The 17,214-nt window shown below is 41.7% G+C and overlaps 3 protein-coding genes across 3 annotated transcripts; all 3 read right to left on the bottom strand.

Annotated features, from left to right (window-relative positions):
- Positions 1-126: 126 nt before the first annotated feature.
- On the bottom strand, positions 127-2,192 carry LOC140562816 (mannose-binding protein A-like). Its single transcript, XM_072688670.1, has 4 exons — positions 1,955-2,192; positions 1,761-1,865; positions 1,487-1,567; positions 127-521 (listed from the first exon to the last, which is right to left on the bottom strand). The coding sequence occupies exons 1-4, from the start codon at positions 2,175-2,177 to the stop codon at positions 127-129; spliced, it is 804 nt and encodes a 267-aa protein (XP_072544771.1). The 5' UTR covers positions 2,178-2,192.
- A 2,655-nt stretch (positions 2,193-4,847) lies between these two features.
- On the bottom strand, positions 4,848-6,904 carry LOC140562673 (mannose-binding protein A-like). The gene is made up of 5 exons (XM_072688502.1): positions 6,806-6,904; positions 5,807-6,053; positions 5,613-5,717; positions 5,463-5,528; positions 4,848-5,394 (listed from the first exon to the last, which is right to left on the bottom strand). Exons 2-5 carry the CDS (start codon positions 6,024-6,026, stop codon positions 5,009-5,011), a joined length of 777 nt encoding a protein of 258 aa, XP_072544603.1. The 5' UTR covers positions 6,027-6,053; positions 6,806-6,904; the 3' UTR covers positions 4,848-5,008.
- An 843-nt stretch (positions 6,905-7,747) lies between these two features.
- Positions 7,748-15,004, bottom strand: LOC140562815 (uncharacterized). Its single transcript, XM_072688669.1, has 8 exons — positions 14,743-15,004; positions 14,044-14,157; positions 13,596-13,676; positions 13,131-13,510; positions 9,769-10,099; positions 9,070-9,183; positions 8,616-8,696; positions 7,748-8,530 (listed from the first exon to the last, which is right to left on the bottom strand). Exons 1-8 carry the CDS (start codon positions 14,978-14,980, stop codon positions 8,142-8,144), a joined length of 1,728 nt encoding a protein of 575 aa, XP_072544770.1. The 5' UTR covers positions 14,981-15,004; the 3' UTR covers positions 7,748-8,141.
- Between the last annotated feature and the right edge of the window lie 2,210 nt (positions 15,005-17,214).

The following is a 17,214-nucleotide window of genomic DNA, read 5'->3' as shown; positions in this document are numbered from 1 at the left end:
TATCAGTTTATTTTCTTATTTGTAGCAGATGAACAAAGACAGTGATGATAAAGACAATGATTAGAAATCAGATTGTTTATCAGAAACCAGGCCTGATTCAATTATTGATAAGTGAGGTCATGTTCGTTATTCAGATGATTCGGTTATCTCACAAGCAATGAGAACAGAATGCTCACAACCCGTGTCAAACCAAAATGCACTTTTGTTGATCACAACACAGTCCTCATTTCCACCATAGCTGTTGGGTTCTCCTGGGTTCCATTTGATGAAATCTAAAGCCCGCCCCTCCGCATCCACAAACACACCCTCCTCCACTTGATCATTCGCCCCAATGAACATGTATGTTAACCCAAAGACTCGAAGCACTCCAGAAAGCTTCTGGGTTTCCTCCTCATTTCTCGGCAAAGCCAGCTTTCCTCCAGCTTGGCGGCAGATACTCTCACCTTCACTGAACGTCTTTGTTAGGCCATCAGACACGAACAATTTCTGCCCAACTTTCACAGACACACTGAATTTGCCAGCTGGAAATAAACAGAGAAATATCAGTTTAGGAAGATCATCAAACTCTAATAACATTAATATCCAGTATGAAGCTCTAATATCATTAATATCCAGTATGAAGCTCTAATAACATTAATATCCAGTATGAAGCTCTAATAGCATTAATATCCAGTATGAAGCTCTAATAATATTAATATCCAGTATGAAGCTCTAATATCATTAATATCCAGTATGAAGCTCTAATAACATTAATATCCAGTATGAAGCTCTAATAGCATTAATATCCAGTATGAAGCTCTAATAACATTAATATCCAGTATGAAGCTCTAATATCATTCATATCCAGTATGAAGTTCTAATAGCATTAATATCCAGTATGAAGTTCTAATAACATTAATATCCAGTATGAACCTCTAATATTATTCATATCCAGTATAAAGTTCTAATAACATTAATATCCAGTATGAAGCTCTAATAACATTAATATCTGGTATGAAGCTCTAATAATATTAATATCCAGTATGAACCTCTAATATTATTCATATCCAGTATGAACTTCTAATAACATTAATATCCAGTATGAAGCTCTAATAACATTAATATCCAGTATGAAGCTCTAATAACATTAATATCCAGTATGAACTTCTAATAACATTAATATCCAGCATGAAGTTCTAATAACATTAATATCCAGTATGAAGCTCTAATAACATTAATATCTGGTATGAAGCTCTAATAATATTAATATCCAGTATGAACCTCTAATATTATTCATATCCAGTATGAAGTTCTAATAACATTAATATCCAGTATGAAGCTCTAATAACATTAATATCCAGTATGAAGCTCTAATAACATTAATATCCAGCATGAAGTTCTAATAACATTAATATCCAGTAAAGTTCTAATAGCATTGATATAAAATATTGATATGATGATTGATTACAAACTGATCAAGGTTTGGCTGCTTCAGCCACAGTCCTACCCTTCTCCATCAGGGTCAGCTTGGCTGTAAGACCCCTGAGTTCCTCCTGCAGAGAGCTGATCAGACCACTGTGAGATGTTTCTGAAAGTGGAAACCCAAAGAACAACGTTCTGCTGAACACTGGGTTCTCTACCCTTCACATTATTTACTAGGCAGTGGTTCTATGTAGAACCAATACTGAACTAATCATTAGGTTGTTTAAATGGTTCTTGGAGGACCTGTTGTACCTTTGGGACCTATGGGTTCTTCATGGGTTCTTTAACTGACTGCTTACCTGGCAAACCAGGGTCTCCTTTTGGTCCTCTGGGTCCAGCCGGACCTGCTGGACCTTCTGAACCTTGTGGCCCTGCTTTACCTGGAGGTCCCTGCACACTCAGCCCTACAATCAGAGCACAGTGATCACTTTCCTGCTGAGGCCTCGCTCTCCCGACTCCCTCTCCAACTCTGAACTAGGCCCACATGCTGTACCTGGCTCTCCCTTCTCGCCTTTGGGTCCGGCGGCTCCATCTCTCCCGTCTCTGCCGTCTCTCCCGGGAAGGCCGTTGTGTCCGGGAGTGCCGGGAACCCCAGGAGGAGCCGGACAGCTGAGAGTTTGAGGAGCTGCAGCCTCAGATCCACTGACCAGATGCAGCAGCTCCAACTGCAGCAGCAGCAGCAGCAGGGCAGTGAAGAACTGACTCAACAGCGCCATCCTCTGCTCACTGTGGGAGGTACAGGCGACAGGCGACAGGCTTAATCCAAACAAGACCCCCAGTGAAAAACGAGGGCCCAGAAAAACAGTTTTTAAAGGGTATATATATATATATATTATGCAGATTCTATTTTTAATATATTTAGTTATGTGGTTATATACATGATGTTATTTTTTAATATATGAGGGTTAGATTATGTATTATATATTTTAATGTATTTGTTTCTGTAAGTTTATGATTCATTTTTATACTTAATTAAATATATGTAAATGAGTTCTGCTCTGACTGGCTGCCTCATTAAAAAAAAACAGTCTGAAACACCTCTTATAACTTCAGTCTGAATGGGCGGGGCTAAACCGCTGTAGGCTGAATAGGGCGAGATATGTAGTTCATTTGCTGGTTTATGTAACATCACAACAAACTGTGAATTTGAAATTCGTGTCCATAGATGTATGGACTAAGTCCATTTGGCTTTCTATAATAATAGCTGCTGAGAACTGAGACTGAAACTGAATAAATTATTTAAAATATTAATATTTTTTTAGTAAATTTTAAACGCGTCATATTTCCCTTATTTAGCTTTGTGTAAATGTTATTCCTTATTAGTAAGCTAGTTCCAAGTAGGAAATTCCAAATGAAACGTCTCCACAAGTCAGATTTCCTACTCGGAAAGTCGAGAGTTCCTCACCTACCCAGAGTTTAAGCTCAAAATCCAAGATGGCTGCAGCACACAGCAACAGCAACAGCAACAGCAACAGTAGCAGTAGCAGTAGCAGTAGCAGCGGCGTTGGACAGTTTATCAACACTCAGTACGGTCCGACTTCTAACTGTGGACGTGTTTTCATTATGTTTAGACGTACAAAATACCGTATAAAGCTGTGTTATCAACCGATATCACTAACAATGCTAACAATGCTAACCTGGGACATAAAAAGTGGAGCATTCTTTGGTTAGATTTGTCAAAAGGTTCGTCAAAGCAGTCATCGTAAACAGCTTTCTGAAAAAGTAGTGAAATAGTGACACGCTATGCTAACCTATAGCACTGGGTATGTAGGTTAACCACCTGTTTACAGGACTAACCAGGTCACTGTCGCCTCACCATAGCTGACACTTGTTTCTTGTTAAAAATAAATAATACATTTAAAAAGTGAACAAATCTAAATTTAGTAAGTACTCTTACCTCGAGTGCCTGCGCTAACAATTAGCCTTAAGTAAAGGTGTTCGAGTCTGAGCTCATCTACTTGTTTTGCTCTGAGGTGAATAATTAACGTCAGGCCAAAGGTCGGGGTGTGATACGACCTTAAACCTCTAATAAACCAGTGAACTTTGTTAAGTCCCCGATCAACGTTAACCCCAAGCCGGCTGATCTAGTCCTCAAGGAGAATCTGAATGTTAGAAAAGCTGGGCGCCACTGGCCCCCATCACTGAGTGCAATGCTAGCTAGCGCACATGTCTGTTAGCTATCGGTTAGCTATCCACCGATGCCCTGTTGGTGCAGCCGGCCCCTTGTGCTTCCACTCACTGGCCACTTTATTAGAAACACCCACCTTGTGCTTCCACTCACCGGCCACTTTATTAGAAACACCCACCTTGTGCTTCCACTCACCGGCCACTTTATTAGAAACACCCACCTTGTCCTTCCACCCACCTTGTGCTTCCACTCACTGGCCACTTTATTAGAAACACCCACCTTGTGCTTCCACTCACTGGCCACTTTATTAGAAACCCCTACCTTGTGCTTCCACTCACCGGCCACTTTATTAGAAACACCCACCTTGTGCTTCCACTCACCGGCCACTTTATTAGAAACACCCACCTTGTCCTTCCACCCACCTTGTGCTTCCACTCACCGGCCACTTTATTAGAAACACCCACCTTGTGCGTCCACTCACCGTCCACTTTATTAGAAACAACCACCTTGTGCTTCCACTCACCGGCCACTTTATTAGAAACACCCACCTTGTGCGTCCACTCACCGTCCACTTTATTAGAAACAACCACCTTGTGCTTCCACTCACTGGCCACTTTATTAGAAACACCCACCTTGTGCGTCCACTCACTGGCCACTTTATTAGAAACACATTCCTTGTTCGTCCAGTCAGGAGTGTTTCAGAGTGTTGCTTCTTGAATGAGGCTCAATGCAGTTCAGCCCATCAGAACAAAGGTTATTTACATCCACTATATGTCCAAAAGTATGTGGACACCCCTTCTAATTAATGCATTCAGCTACTTTCACAAGTCACAGATGTGCAAATGCACACACACAGCTTGTCTAGTCCCTGTAGAGAAGAAGTACTGCCAATAGAATAGGACTCTCTGGAGCAGATCAACATTGATGAATTGAGGAGCTGTGGAGCAGTGGAGGAGCTGTGTTCTCTGGAATGATGATGGAGGAGCTCCATCCACTACTTTTGGATGGGGCTGATGAGTTGGGGTGGTGATCATCATCATCCAACATCATGACCTCACTAAAGCTCTTGTGGCTGAATGCAATCAAAATCTAGTAGAAAGTCTTCTTCTCTGGACAGTAGAGAGAGTTACTCCTTCATTTCAGAAGAAGCTATGAATAACGAGCAGTTGTCCCAATACTTTTGTCTATATAGTGTCTATCAGTGTTAAAGATGCAGAATATGAAAGAAATCAGACCAGACTTCAGATCTTCGGCTATTATTTGTTTATTATTTGTAAACAATACATTTGCATATAAAGTGATCATGAACCGCCATCACCAAGATTACGGACGCGCTGACCACACCGGCTAAAAGGCAGCTGCAGAGAATAGATGAAAGGCTGAAAGGCTGCGAGCTGGTGCTCAGCACGGCTGCAGGCCTCATTGCTTTATTTCACATATTATATTACGGGCAATTTCACACTGGAAGTCGTTCCACTCACCGCTGGCGTACGTTCCAGCACAGTGCTCCCAGTTCCGATCGTTGTTGGGTTCTCCGTTTCTCCATTTGGTGAAGGTCAAGGGCACCTTATCTACATCTACAAACTGACCTTCCTTCTCTTTGTCGTTCGCACCGATGTACACATGTGGTGCTGCGAGTTCGGAGACCATTTTAGACAGCACTTGATTTTCAGCTTCATTTCTTGGCAAAGCCAGAGTCCCGCCAGCATCCGTGCAGAACCTCAGACCCTCATCGAACGTGGCCTTCATCCCGTTCGTCACCAAGAATTTCTGCCCTGCTTTCTTGAAGGTGCTGAAACTGAGAACTACACAGGAATTAGGCCTGCTGCATCCTCTCCCCAGCTGACCTCACTGCTTTTAGAAAGCCGCCTACCTTTCTCCACTGTCGACAGCCTGGATTTTAGAGCATCGAGTACTGCCGGGTCATTCTGTGCACTCCCTAAGAGAGAAAATAGAGAGAGAGCGTTCAGGGACGTCCTTCTTGGAGCACTTTTGTGCCTGTTTGAGGTTTGAACCTGTTTACCTGGTGGCCCTGGTTCTCCCCTTGGTCCTCTGGGTCCGGCTGGACCTGCTGGACCGGCTGGGCCTTCTGGCCCTGCTTTACCTGGAGGTCCCTGCACACTCAGCCCTACAATCAGAGCACAGGGATCACTTTCCTGCTGAGGCCTCGCTCTCCCGACTCCCTCTCCAACTCTGAACTCGGCCCACATGCTGTACCTGGCTCTCCCTTCTCGCCTTTGGGTCCGGCGGCTCCGTCTTTTCCGTCTCTGCCGTCTCTCCCGGGAAGGCCGTTGTGTCCGGGAGTGCCGGGAACCCCAGGAGGGGGCGGGCAGCTGAGAGTTTGAGGAGCTGCAGTCTCAGATCCACCGACCAGATGCAGCAGCTCCAACTGCAGCAGCAGCAGCAGGGCAGTGAAGAACTGACTCAACAGCGCCATCCTCTGCTCACTGTGGGAGTAGATCTACTACAAGGGGGGAAAACAACAGACGGCAGAGGAACAGCTTCTTTCTTCTGTGCTTTATTGCTCCAACTTGGCTGCAAGACACTGCATGTCCAAAAGTTTATGGACACCTCTTCTAATGAATGCATTACAATGCTATTTTAAGCTGCACCCATTGCTGACACAGATGTGCAAATGGACACACACAGGTTGTAGTCCCTTCTAGTCTCTTTAGAAAACGACAGGCAATAGACCAGGACTTTGTTAATATTTAAACAAAACATTGTGTAACAGGGTGGTAAATATTAGCACTAGCAATGCTCCCAACACTAGGAGGGTAAAGACTTAACACCTCCTCTCCATCACACCAGCTAACAGACGCCCAACATCCCTTTAGAGTGATGAGGAAAGAGAGCGCCATCTACCCACCCGGAGAAAGCATGGCCTATTGTGCTCTCTTAGACTCTGGTTACTGATGGCAAAGTGTCCAAAATCAAGTGGACATAATTTTAGAGATATTTAACACACACACACACACACACACACACACACACACACACACACACACACTGCCAGCCATGCTCCTACAACCTAGACCTACTTGAAGTCCTCCAGCCACAACATCCTAACCGCAAAGGATACCCCTGTGCCCCCCCCCGCCCCACTGTCCTCTTTCTTAAAAAGCTAAATCCGGTCCCCCTGAAGTGACCCTCATTCATCTAGGAACACATCAGGGTACAACTACGAGAAGACACTGACAAAAAAGGGCTTCTTACCAGGTGGACGAGCGTTTCAGCAACAAGAAGAGGTCCAGTTTGTGGTCAGCTTTAGACACAAAGGGAGGGTCTAACTCTTGGCCCAGAGGTCTGTGAACTGTCCCCATCCCGCCTCCTCATTGCTTCATTGCACAGTAACCCAGAAGGCAGGTCCGTTTGGTTAGGGGTTGCACTGTGGTAGGAGGACCGTTCATTGCGAGTTACGACCCCGGGAAGGTCAGATGCGGGTCAATCCACCAGACGCCTTCCCGGAATATTCAGCCCCAATTATCCATCATCTGAGGTTTGGTTCTTCAGACAGAATGTGAACGAACCTTTTCAGTGATAAGCAGGAAGAAGCCGCACTAATGGAGCTGGTGTGGTGTTGGACTCCAGAGAACCCCACAGCTCAATGCTTGGGGGCCGGAGGTCCCAAAGAGTACAGCACCATCAGTCTGGGCGATGCTAGCTGCCCCAGATTCCCTACATAGTCTGACTTAATCAGTGGTCAGTCCATCCAGGACCCCCCATATCCCACGATGCTGCCAGAGCTGGGAGGATGAAGACTAGCACGGTCTTCCTCTGAGACACGTGAAGAAGCTCCACCATATTTTCTCAAACTGCCGTGAACTCAACACCTCTGAGGTTTAACTCGCCTGGAGGAGAACGCTAACTGCTAATTCTGTTAGGTCAGCTAAGAGACACCTGCGCTGGCTGGCATCTCCCTCGCTGAGTGACGGGGGAGAGGGAGGACCGTCCTACCTACCCGGAAAGAGAGAGGACGGTTATGCTCCCTGGGACTCTCGGCCACTGACGGATGGCTGTGGCATCGCTGAGGCTGAACTTTGACTCTCTGATACTAATTTTAGTGAAATGTTGCTTTTTAGTGCCGACCACAGAACACTGCGTGCAGCCATAACAGAGTTTACCAAACAAAGTGTTTATTCATTATTATTTATGTTTATAAAATTTACAGTGAGAGTTAAAACTCAAAGGCTTGTATCAGACTACAAAGAGTTGGTATTTTATGTCAACCTGTGTGATATTACTGCAAAACTGAATATTTGTAAAACTGATTTGTTACTGATTTTAACGTAAACTGTTCTGACGTCGAGGATCAGAAGTTAACGTTTCTCAGAACTTTGTAACTGAGCTACAATTCTTTTAAAGTGTATTATTATCAGTGTAAGTTATTATAAGTTCATCTCTAACAACAGTATCAGCTCCTGTAGTATCACCATGTATCTCAATCAGCATTACCTCTCATTACTTCCCATTACTTCCCATTACTTCTCATTACTTCCCATTACCTCTCATTACTTCCCATTACTTCCCATTACCTCTCATTACTTCAAAGTTACATTGCTATTTCACACACAACATGGTAAGAGTCATCACAATTTACGTCATTCCACTTGGCATCACTGTAATAAGAACCAACACAGTCCTCTTTTCCTTTACGATTATTGGGCTCATTTGGCATCCAGTTGGTGTAGGTCAGAGGTCTTTTACTCAGATCTACAAACTGACCCTCCTTCTCTCGGTCAGTTGCACCGAGGAATATGTAGGTGGAACCCAGAGCCGTATGCATCGCAGTCAGAGCTTTGTTTTCAGCCTCATTTCTCGGTAGAACCAGCGCTCCACCAGCACCGGCGCAGAACCTCTCAGCCTCATTGAACGTGGCCTTCATCCCGTTTGATGCGTAGTATTTCCGCCCGACATTTTTGAAGGTGGAAAAACTGGCAGCTTAAAATAAATCAGGAATGTCAGATTAATTTCCCATCATTCCAGCATGTCTGTTAGGCCTCAGAGTCTCTAGAGGATCACTAACCTTTCTCCACTGCAGAGAGCCTGGATTTGACAGTCTGGAGCTCTGACTGCAGAGCTGTGATCAGGCCGTTCTCTGCAGTCCCTGTGAGTGAAGGTGAAATAGACAGAGACTCTCCTCTCAATAGAAATGCCCCACAACACTACAGTCACCTGCTCGTACCGTTAGAAATGAGACTTCAAAGGTCAGGATTCTGAACTTGTATTATATCATCAAACTTACTGAACTGACGTTGAATTTTGTTCTGAAATTGAAAACAAAATGAAACTAAAACTTGAACTTGAACTAAATGTCCATGACCCATCATGCAGTGCAGCTCGTCCCCTACTGTTCTATTCATCAAAAAGTATATCAAATATTCATGAAGACAAATCTACACCTACACTGGCTTCTGGACACAGATAGCCAGACCTGCAACCTCCTGATGACAGAGCCAACACCACAATATGAGGTTTACCTGGTGAACCTGGATCTCCTTTTGAACCTCTTGGTCCGACTAAACCTGCTCGACCTGCCGGCCCTGCTGGACCTTCTGGTCCTGCTTTACCTGGAGGTCCCTGCAAACCCAGGCCTGAAATCAGAGCACAGTGGTCACTCTCCTGCTGAGGCCTGGCTCTCCCGACTCCCTCTCCAACTCTGAACAACACCTGTCAAAACTGGGATTTGGAAATAAGGACAAGTCATTTGTTAGCTGGCTGTTTTTTAGCAGCTGGCAAATACATTACATGTCCAAATATTTGTGGACACCCCTTCTAATAAATGCATTCAGCTACTTTAAGTCACACCCATAGCTGACACAGATAGAATAGAATAGGACTCTCTGGAGCAGATCAACATCATGACCCCATTGGCTCCATGCTGCCTATTGCCAGGCATGGGCTAGAGGGGTATAATAAAACCCCCCAGCATTGAGGAGCTGTGGAGCAGTGGAGGAGCTGTGTTCTCTGGAATGACGGTGGTGGAGCTCCATCCAGTACTGTTGAATGGGATGAGTCTGGGATGGGGTTTGGTTGTGATCATCCAGAGATTCCGATGTCCAAATATTTGCACTTGACCCACATGTTGCCATTTCAGCCAAAACCTCCTAGAATTGCTGCCAATTTATGAGAGTCCCTAAAACAAAGGGACGGGTATGCCCTAAACTGCGCCTACACACCTTGCTCTCCCTTCTCTCCCTTTGATCCGGCAGCTCCGTCTTTCCCGTCTCTGCCATCTCTCCCAGGCAAGCCGTCTCTCCCTGGAAGGCCGCTGTGGCCCGGAGTGCCGGGACCTCCAGGAGGAGCCGGACAGCTGAGAGTTTGAGGAGCTGCAGTCTCAGACCCACCAACCAGATACAGCAGCTCCAACTGCAGCAGCAGCAGCAGAGCAGTGAAGAACTGACTCAACAGCGCCATCCTCTGCTCACTGTGGGAGGTACAAGGTCCCAGAAACATAAACATTAATATCCAGTATGAAGCTCTAATAACATTAATATCCAGTATGAAGCTCTAATATCATTAATATCCAGTATGAAGCTCTAATAGCATTAATATCCAGTATGAAGCTCTAATGACATTAATATCCAGTATGAAGCTCTAATAGCATTAATATCCAGTATGAAGCTGTAATAACATTATTATCCAGTATGAAGCTCTAATAGCATTAATATCCAGTATGAAGCTCTAATAGCATTCATGTCCAGTATGAAGCTCTAATAGCATTAATATCCAGTTTGAAGCTCTAATAGCATTAATATCCAGTATGAAGCTCTAATAGCATTAATATCCAGTATGAAGCTCTAATGACATTAATATCCAGTATGAAGCTCTAATAACATTAATATCCAGTATGAAGCTCTAATAGCATTAATATCCAGTATGAAGCTCTAATAACATTAATATCCAGTATGAAGTTCTAATGACATTAATATCCAGTATGAAGTTCTAATGACATTAATATCCAGTATGAAGTTCTAATAACATTAATGTCCAGTATGAAGCTTTAATAACATTAATATCCAGTATGAAGTTCTAATAACATTAATGTCCAGTATGAAGCTTTAATAACATTAATATCCAGTATGAAGCTCTAATAACATTAATATCCAGTATGAAGCTCTAATGACATTAATATCCAGTATGAAGCTTTAATAACATTAATATCCAGTATGAAGCTCTAATAACATTAATATCCAGTATGAAGCTCTAATAACATTAATATCCAGTATGAAGCTCTAATAACATTAATATCCAGTATGAAGCTCTAATAACATTAATATCCAGTATGAAGTTGGAAGAAAAGTCTTACCTGGGGGACGGGAGTTTCATCAACAGGGAATGGTTTGAGCTGAGGGAGCTCCACCTGTCAGTAGATTATAAAGATGGAGGGAGGGTCTTCCTCTTGGCCCAAACTGCCCCCACCCCCCTCCCTCCAGCGCATAAACACAGCAGGGTGACAACAGGGGTTAAGCCTGTCCGAGCTGCTGCCTGACTCCAGACTCCAGGTTCACTGCAGAATTCCGGTTCCCGCCTCCTCATTGCTTCATTGCACAGTAACCCAGAAGGCAGGTCCGTTTGGTTAGGGGTTGTACTGTGGTAGGAGGACCGTTTATTGCGAGTTACGACCCCAGGAGGTCAGATGCGGGTCAATCCACCAGACGCCTTCCCGGAATATTCAGCCCCAATTATCCATCATCTGAGGTTTGGTTCTTCAGGCAGAATGTGAACGAACCTTTTCAGTGATAAGCAGGAAGAAGCCGCACTAATACTCTGATACTAATTTTAGTGAAATGTTGCTTTTTAGTGCCGACCACAGAACACTGCGTGCAGCCATAACAGAGTTTACCAAACAAAGTGTTTATTCATTATTATTTATGTTTATAAAATTTACAGTGAGAGTTAAAACTCAAAGGCTTGTATCAGACTACAAAGGGTTGTATTTTATGTCAACCTGTGTGATATTACTGCAAAACTGAATATTTGTAAAACTGATTTGTTACATAATCAAACAAAAAGGTTAAACCCACTACATCTGACCTCTGACCTTGGGTATGTTCTGAATATGGAAATTTAAATCTAAATAAAATCAACAAATGTACAACAAATGTTTACAAATGTATAAATCTTCAAATCAGGACATATGAATTATTTATTAACATATTATTATTAACATATAATTATGTTATCAATTAAATGTAAACACTTGAAAGAGTGTTTAAAGTTAAACTGACATAAGAACACATGAAATATACTGAATATTGATTAGGAATATTCTGTGAAGCAGAAGTTTAGTGAGTTATTCTTCAGGGGTTTGGTTGGTATATTAGAGAAAATAAGAAATTGGAATGAATAAAAACTGCTAACCAGATTCCAGCTTCATTTTAAATGCTTTTACTGACTTTTAAATTGAAAAAAGTCTTAAAAGTTTATGTCCCATAAATGAATAAATCTTACTAATATAAAACCCATTAAATCAATCAAACAAATGAAAATTATACATTTCTAAACTATAGATTGTGTTTTACTAACATAAAAACTAAAAATCAACTTTAAATTGCATTTTGAAACTAAACTTAAATTATGATCTAAAATTTTGATCTGAACGTCAATTTTAGAACTAAAAATGAATTTAACAAAATTGGAATTAGGAAGTGAAATTAAAATTGAACTATAATTGAATTTAACCAAAACAGAACTTTGACCTAAAATTTAATTTAAAACTGAAAATTTTGAAACTTGAATTTGGACTTGAATGTAGAATTTACTGCTGCTGTATTTTGATTTAACGCACAATAAAAAGGGGATAATGAAATAATGTTGCATAACTAATGTATAACACAACATCTCTCAGACATGAAATAAAGTCAGTCATCCACGAGAAACCTCTCACATTAATATTCCCAAATGAAAATAGCTGAATTTTGGAAGAACTGTTGTTTTTAGGAAAGCTACATGTGAATCATAACAGTACAAAGTTTCATACAGTGATGTTTACTTCTTTTTAGGGTAACTTTTGTATAGAAATAACATAACTAGTTAACCACTGAATTTCTAGCAAATATAACTGAAATACTGAGTTTTAATTCAGAATTGTAGTGGATTAAAACCTGCAGTGTTTTTCAATACAGTTTAAATACAAGCGTCATTCTGTTAAACTGAAGTACGAGTTCAGTCCGATACTTTCAGCTCGTTAGTTCAGTGGAATGATGCCAGTGTTTCCAGTATTCAGAGATCGTTAGGCCTTATCGAAACTTCTAGAAGGTTCTGAGGGTTCTCCGCTGATTTTAACGTAAACTGTTCTGAAGTCGAGGATCAGAAGTTAACGTTTCTCAGAACTTTGTAACTAAGCTACAATTCTTTTAAAGTGTATTATTATCAGTGTAAGTTATTATAAGTTCATCTCTAACAACAGTATCAGCTCCTGTAGTATCACCATGTATCTCAATCAGCATTACCTCTCATTACCTCTCATTACTTCTCATTACCTCTCATTACTCCTCACTACTTCTCATTACCTCTCATTACTTCAAAGTTACATTGCTATTTCACACACAACATGGTAAGAGTCATCACAATTTACGTCATTCCACTTGGCATCACTGTAATAAGAACCAACACAGTCATCATACTCATAATAATTGTTGGGCTCATTTGGCTTCCAGTTGGTGTAGGTCAGAGGTCTTTTACTCAGATCTACAAACTGACCCTCCTTCTCTCGGTCAGTTGCACCGAGGAATATGTAGGTGGAACCCAGAGCCGTATGCATCGCAGTCAGAGCTTTGTTTTCAGCCTCATTTCTCGGTAGAACCAGCGCTCCACCAGCACCGGCGCAGAACCTCTCAGCCTCATTGAACGTGGCCATCATCCCGTTTGATGCGTAGTATTTCCGCCCGACATTTTTGAAGGTGGAAAAACTGGCAGCTTAAAATAAATCAGGAATGTCAGATTAATTTCCCATCATTCCAGCATGTCTGTTAGGCCTCAGAGTCTCTAGAGGATCACTAACCTTTCTCCACTGCAGAGAGCCTGGATTTGACAGTCCGGAGCTCTGACTGCAGAGCTGTGATCAGGCCGTTCTCTGCAGTCCCTGTGAGTGAAGGTGAAATAGACAGAGACTCTCCTCTCAATAGAAATGCCCCACAACACTACAGTCACCTGCTCGTACCGTTAGAAATGAGACTTCAAAGGTCAGGATTCTGAACTTGTATTATATCATCAAACTTACTGAACTGACGTTGAATTATGTTCTGAAATTGAAAACAAAATGAAACTTGAACTTGAACTAAATGTCCATGACCCATCATGCAGTGCAGCTCGTCCCCTACTGCTCTATTCATCAAAAAGTATATCAAATATTCATGAAGACAAATCTACACCTACACTGGCTTCTGGACACAGATAGCCAGACCTGCAACCTCCTGATGACAGAGCCAACACCACAATATGAGGTTTACCTGGTGAACCTGGATCTCCTTTTGAACCTCTTGGTCCGACTAAACCTGCTCGACCTGCCGGCCCTGCTGGACCTTCTGGTCCTGCTTTACCTGGAGGTCCCTGCAAACCCAGGCCTGAAATCAGAGCACAGTGGTCACTCTCCTGCTGAGGCCTGGCTCTCCCGACTCCCTCTCCAACTCTGAACAACACCTGTCAAAACTGGGATTTGGAAATAAGGACAAGTCATTTGTTAGCTGGCTGTTTTTTGGCAGCTGGCAAATACATTACATGTCCAAATATTTGTGGACACCCCTTCTAATAAATGCATTCAGCTACTTTAAGTCACACCCATAGCTGACACAGATAGAATAGAATAGGACTCTCTGGAGCAGATCAACATCATGACCCCATTGGCTCCATGCTGCCTATTGCCAGGCATGGGCTAGAGGGGTATAATAAAACCCCCCAGCATTGAGGAGCTGTGGAGCAGTGGAAGAACTGTGTTCTCTGGAATGATGGTGGTGGAGCTCCATCCAGTACTGTTGAATGGGATGAGTCTGGGATGGGGTTTGGTTGTGATCATCCAGAGATTCCGATGTCCAAATATTTGCACTTGACCCACATGTTGCCATTTCAGCCAAAACCTCCTAGAATTGCTGCCAATTTATGAGAGTCCCTAAAACAAAGGGACGGGTATGCCCTAAACTGAGCCTGCACACCTTGCTCTCCCTTCTCTCCCTTTGATCCGGCAGCTCCGTCTTTCCCGTCTCTGCCATCTCTCCCAGGCAAGCCGTCTCTCCCTGGAAGGCCGCTGTGGCCCGGAGTGCCGGGAACTCCAGGAGGAGCCGGACAGCTGAGAGTTTGAGGAGCTGCAGTCTCAGACCCACCAACCAGATACAGCAGCTCCAACTGCAGCAGCAGCAGCAGAGCAGTGAAGAACTGACTCAACAGCGCCATCCTCTGCTCACTGTGGGAGGTACAAGGTCCCAGAAACATAAACATTAATATCCAGTATGAAGCTCTAATAACATTAATATCCAGTATGAAGCTCTAATGACATTAATATCCAGTATGAAGCTCTAATAGCATTAATATCCAGTATGAAGCTCTAATAACATTATTATCCAGTATGAAGCTCTAATAACATTCATATCCAGTATGAAGCTCTAATAGCATTCATGTCCAATATGAAGCTCTAATAGCATTAATATCCAGTATGAAGCTCTAATGACATTAATATCCAGTATGAAGCTCTAATAGCAATAATATCCAGTATGAAGTTCTAATAGCATTCATATCCAGTATGAAGCTCTAATAGCATTAATATCCAGTATGAAGCTCTAATAGTATTAATATCCAGTATGAAGCTCTAATGACATTAATATCCAGTATGAAGCTCTAATAACATTAATATCCAGTATGAAGCTCTAATAGCATTAATATCCAGTATGAAGCTCTAATAACATTAATATCCAGTATGAAGTTCTAATTACATTAATATCCAGTATGAAGTTCTAATAACATTAATGTCCAGTATGAAGTTCTAATAACATTAATATCCAGTATGAAGCTCTAATAACATTAATATCCAGTATGAAGCTCTAATAGCATTAATATCCAGTATGAAGTTCTAATAACATTAATGTCCAGTATGAAGCTTTAATAACAATAATATCCAGTATGAAGCTCTAATAGCATTAATATCCAGTATGAAGTTCTAATAACATTAATGTCCAGTATGAAGCTTTAATAACATTAATATCCAGTATGAAGCTCTAATAGCATTAATACCCAGAATGAAGCTCTAATAGCATTAATATCCAGTATGAAGTTCTAATGACATTAATATCCAGTATGAAGCTCTAATAACATTAATATCCAGTATGAAGTTGGAAGAAAAGTCTTACCTGGGGGACGGGAGTTTCATCAACAGGGAATGGTTTGAGCTGAGGGAGCTCCACCTGTCAGTAGATTATAAAGATGGAGGGAGGGTCTTCCTCTCTGCCCAAACTGCCCCCACCCCCCTCCCTCCAGCGCATAAACACAGCAGGGTGACAACAGGGGTTAAGCCTGTCCGAGCTGCTGCCTGACTCCAGACTCCAGGTTCACTGCAGAATTCCGGTTCCCGCCTCCTCATTGCTTCATTGCACAGTAACCCAGAAGGCAGGTCCGTTTGGTTAGGGGTTGTACTGTGGTAGGAGGACCGTTTATTGCGAGTTACGACCCCAGGAGGTCAGATGCGGGTCAATCCACCAGACGCCTTCCCGGAATATTCAGCCCCAATTATCCATCATCTGAGGTTTGGTTCTTCAGGCAGAATGTGAACGAACCTTTTCAGTGATAAGCAGGAAGAAGCCGCACTAATACTCTGATACTAATTTTAGTGAAATGTTGCTTTTTAGTGCCGACCACAGAACACTGCGTGCAGCCATAACAGAGTTTACCAAACAAAGTGTTTATTCATTATTATTTATGTTTATAAAATTTACAGTGAGAGTTAAAACTCAAAGGCTTGTATCAGACTACAAAGGGTTGTATTTTATGTCAACCTGTGTGATATTACTGCAAAACTGAATATTTGTAAAACTGATTTGTTACATAATCAAACAAAAAGGTTAAACCCACTACATCTGACCTCTGACCTTGGGTATGTTCTGAATATGGAAATTTAAATCTAAATAAAATCAACAAATGTACAACAAATGTTTACAAATGTATAAATCTTCAAATCAGGACATATGAATTATTTATTAACATATTATTATTAACATATAATTATGTTATCAATTAAATGTAAACACTTGAAAGAGTGTTTAAAGTTAAACTGACATAAGAACACATGAAATATACTGAATATTGATTAGGAATATTCTGTGAAGCAGAAGTTTAGTGAGTTATTCTTCAGGGGTTTGGTTGGTATATTAGAGAAAATAAGAAATTGGAATGAATAAAAACTGCTAACCAGATTCCAGCTTCATTTTAAATGCTTTTACTGACTTTTAAATTGAAAAAAGTCTTAAAAGTTTATGTCCCATAAATGAATAAATCTTACTAATATAAAACCCATTAAATCAATCAAACAAATGAAAATTATACATTTCTAAACTATAGATTGTGTTTTACTAACAAAAAAACTAAAAATCAACTTTAAATTGCATTTTGAAACTAAACTTAAATTATGATCTAAAATT

The sequence above is a fragment of the Salminus brasiliensis genome, chromosome 9 (assembly GCF_030463535.1).
Source record: "Salminus brasiliensis chromosome 9, fSalBra1.hap2, whole genome shotgun sequence".
NCBI lineage: Eukaryota > Metazoa > Chordata > Actinopteri > Characiformes > Bryconidae > Salminus > Salminus brasiliensis.
The sequence above is the reverse complement of the archived record's forward strand: the minus strand, read 5'-3'. Positions and strand labels throughout refer to the sequence as shown.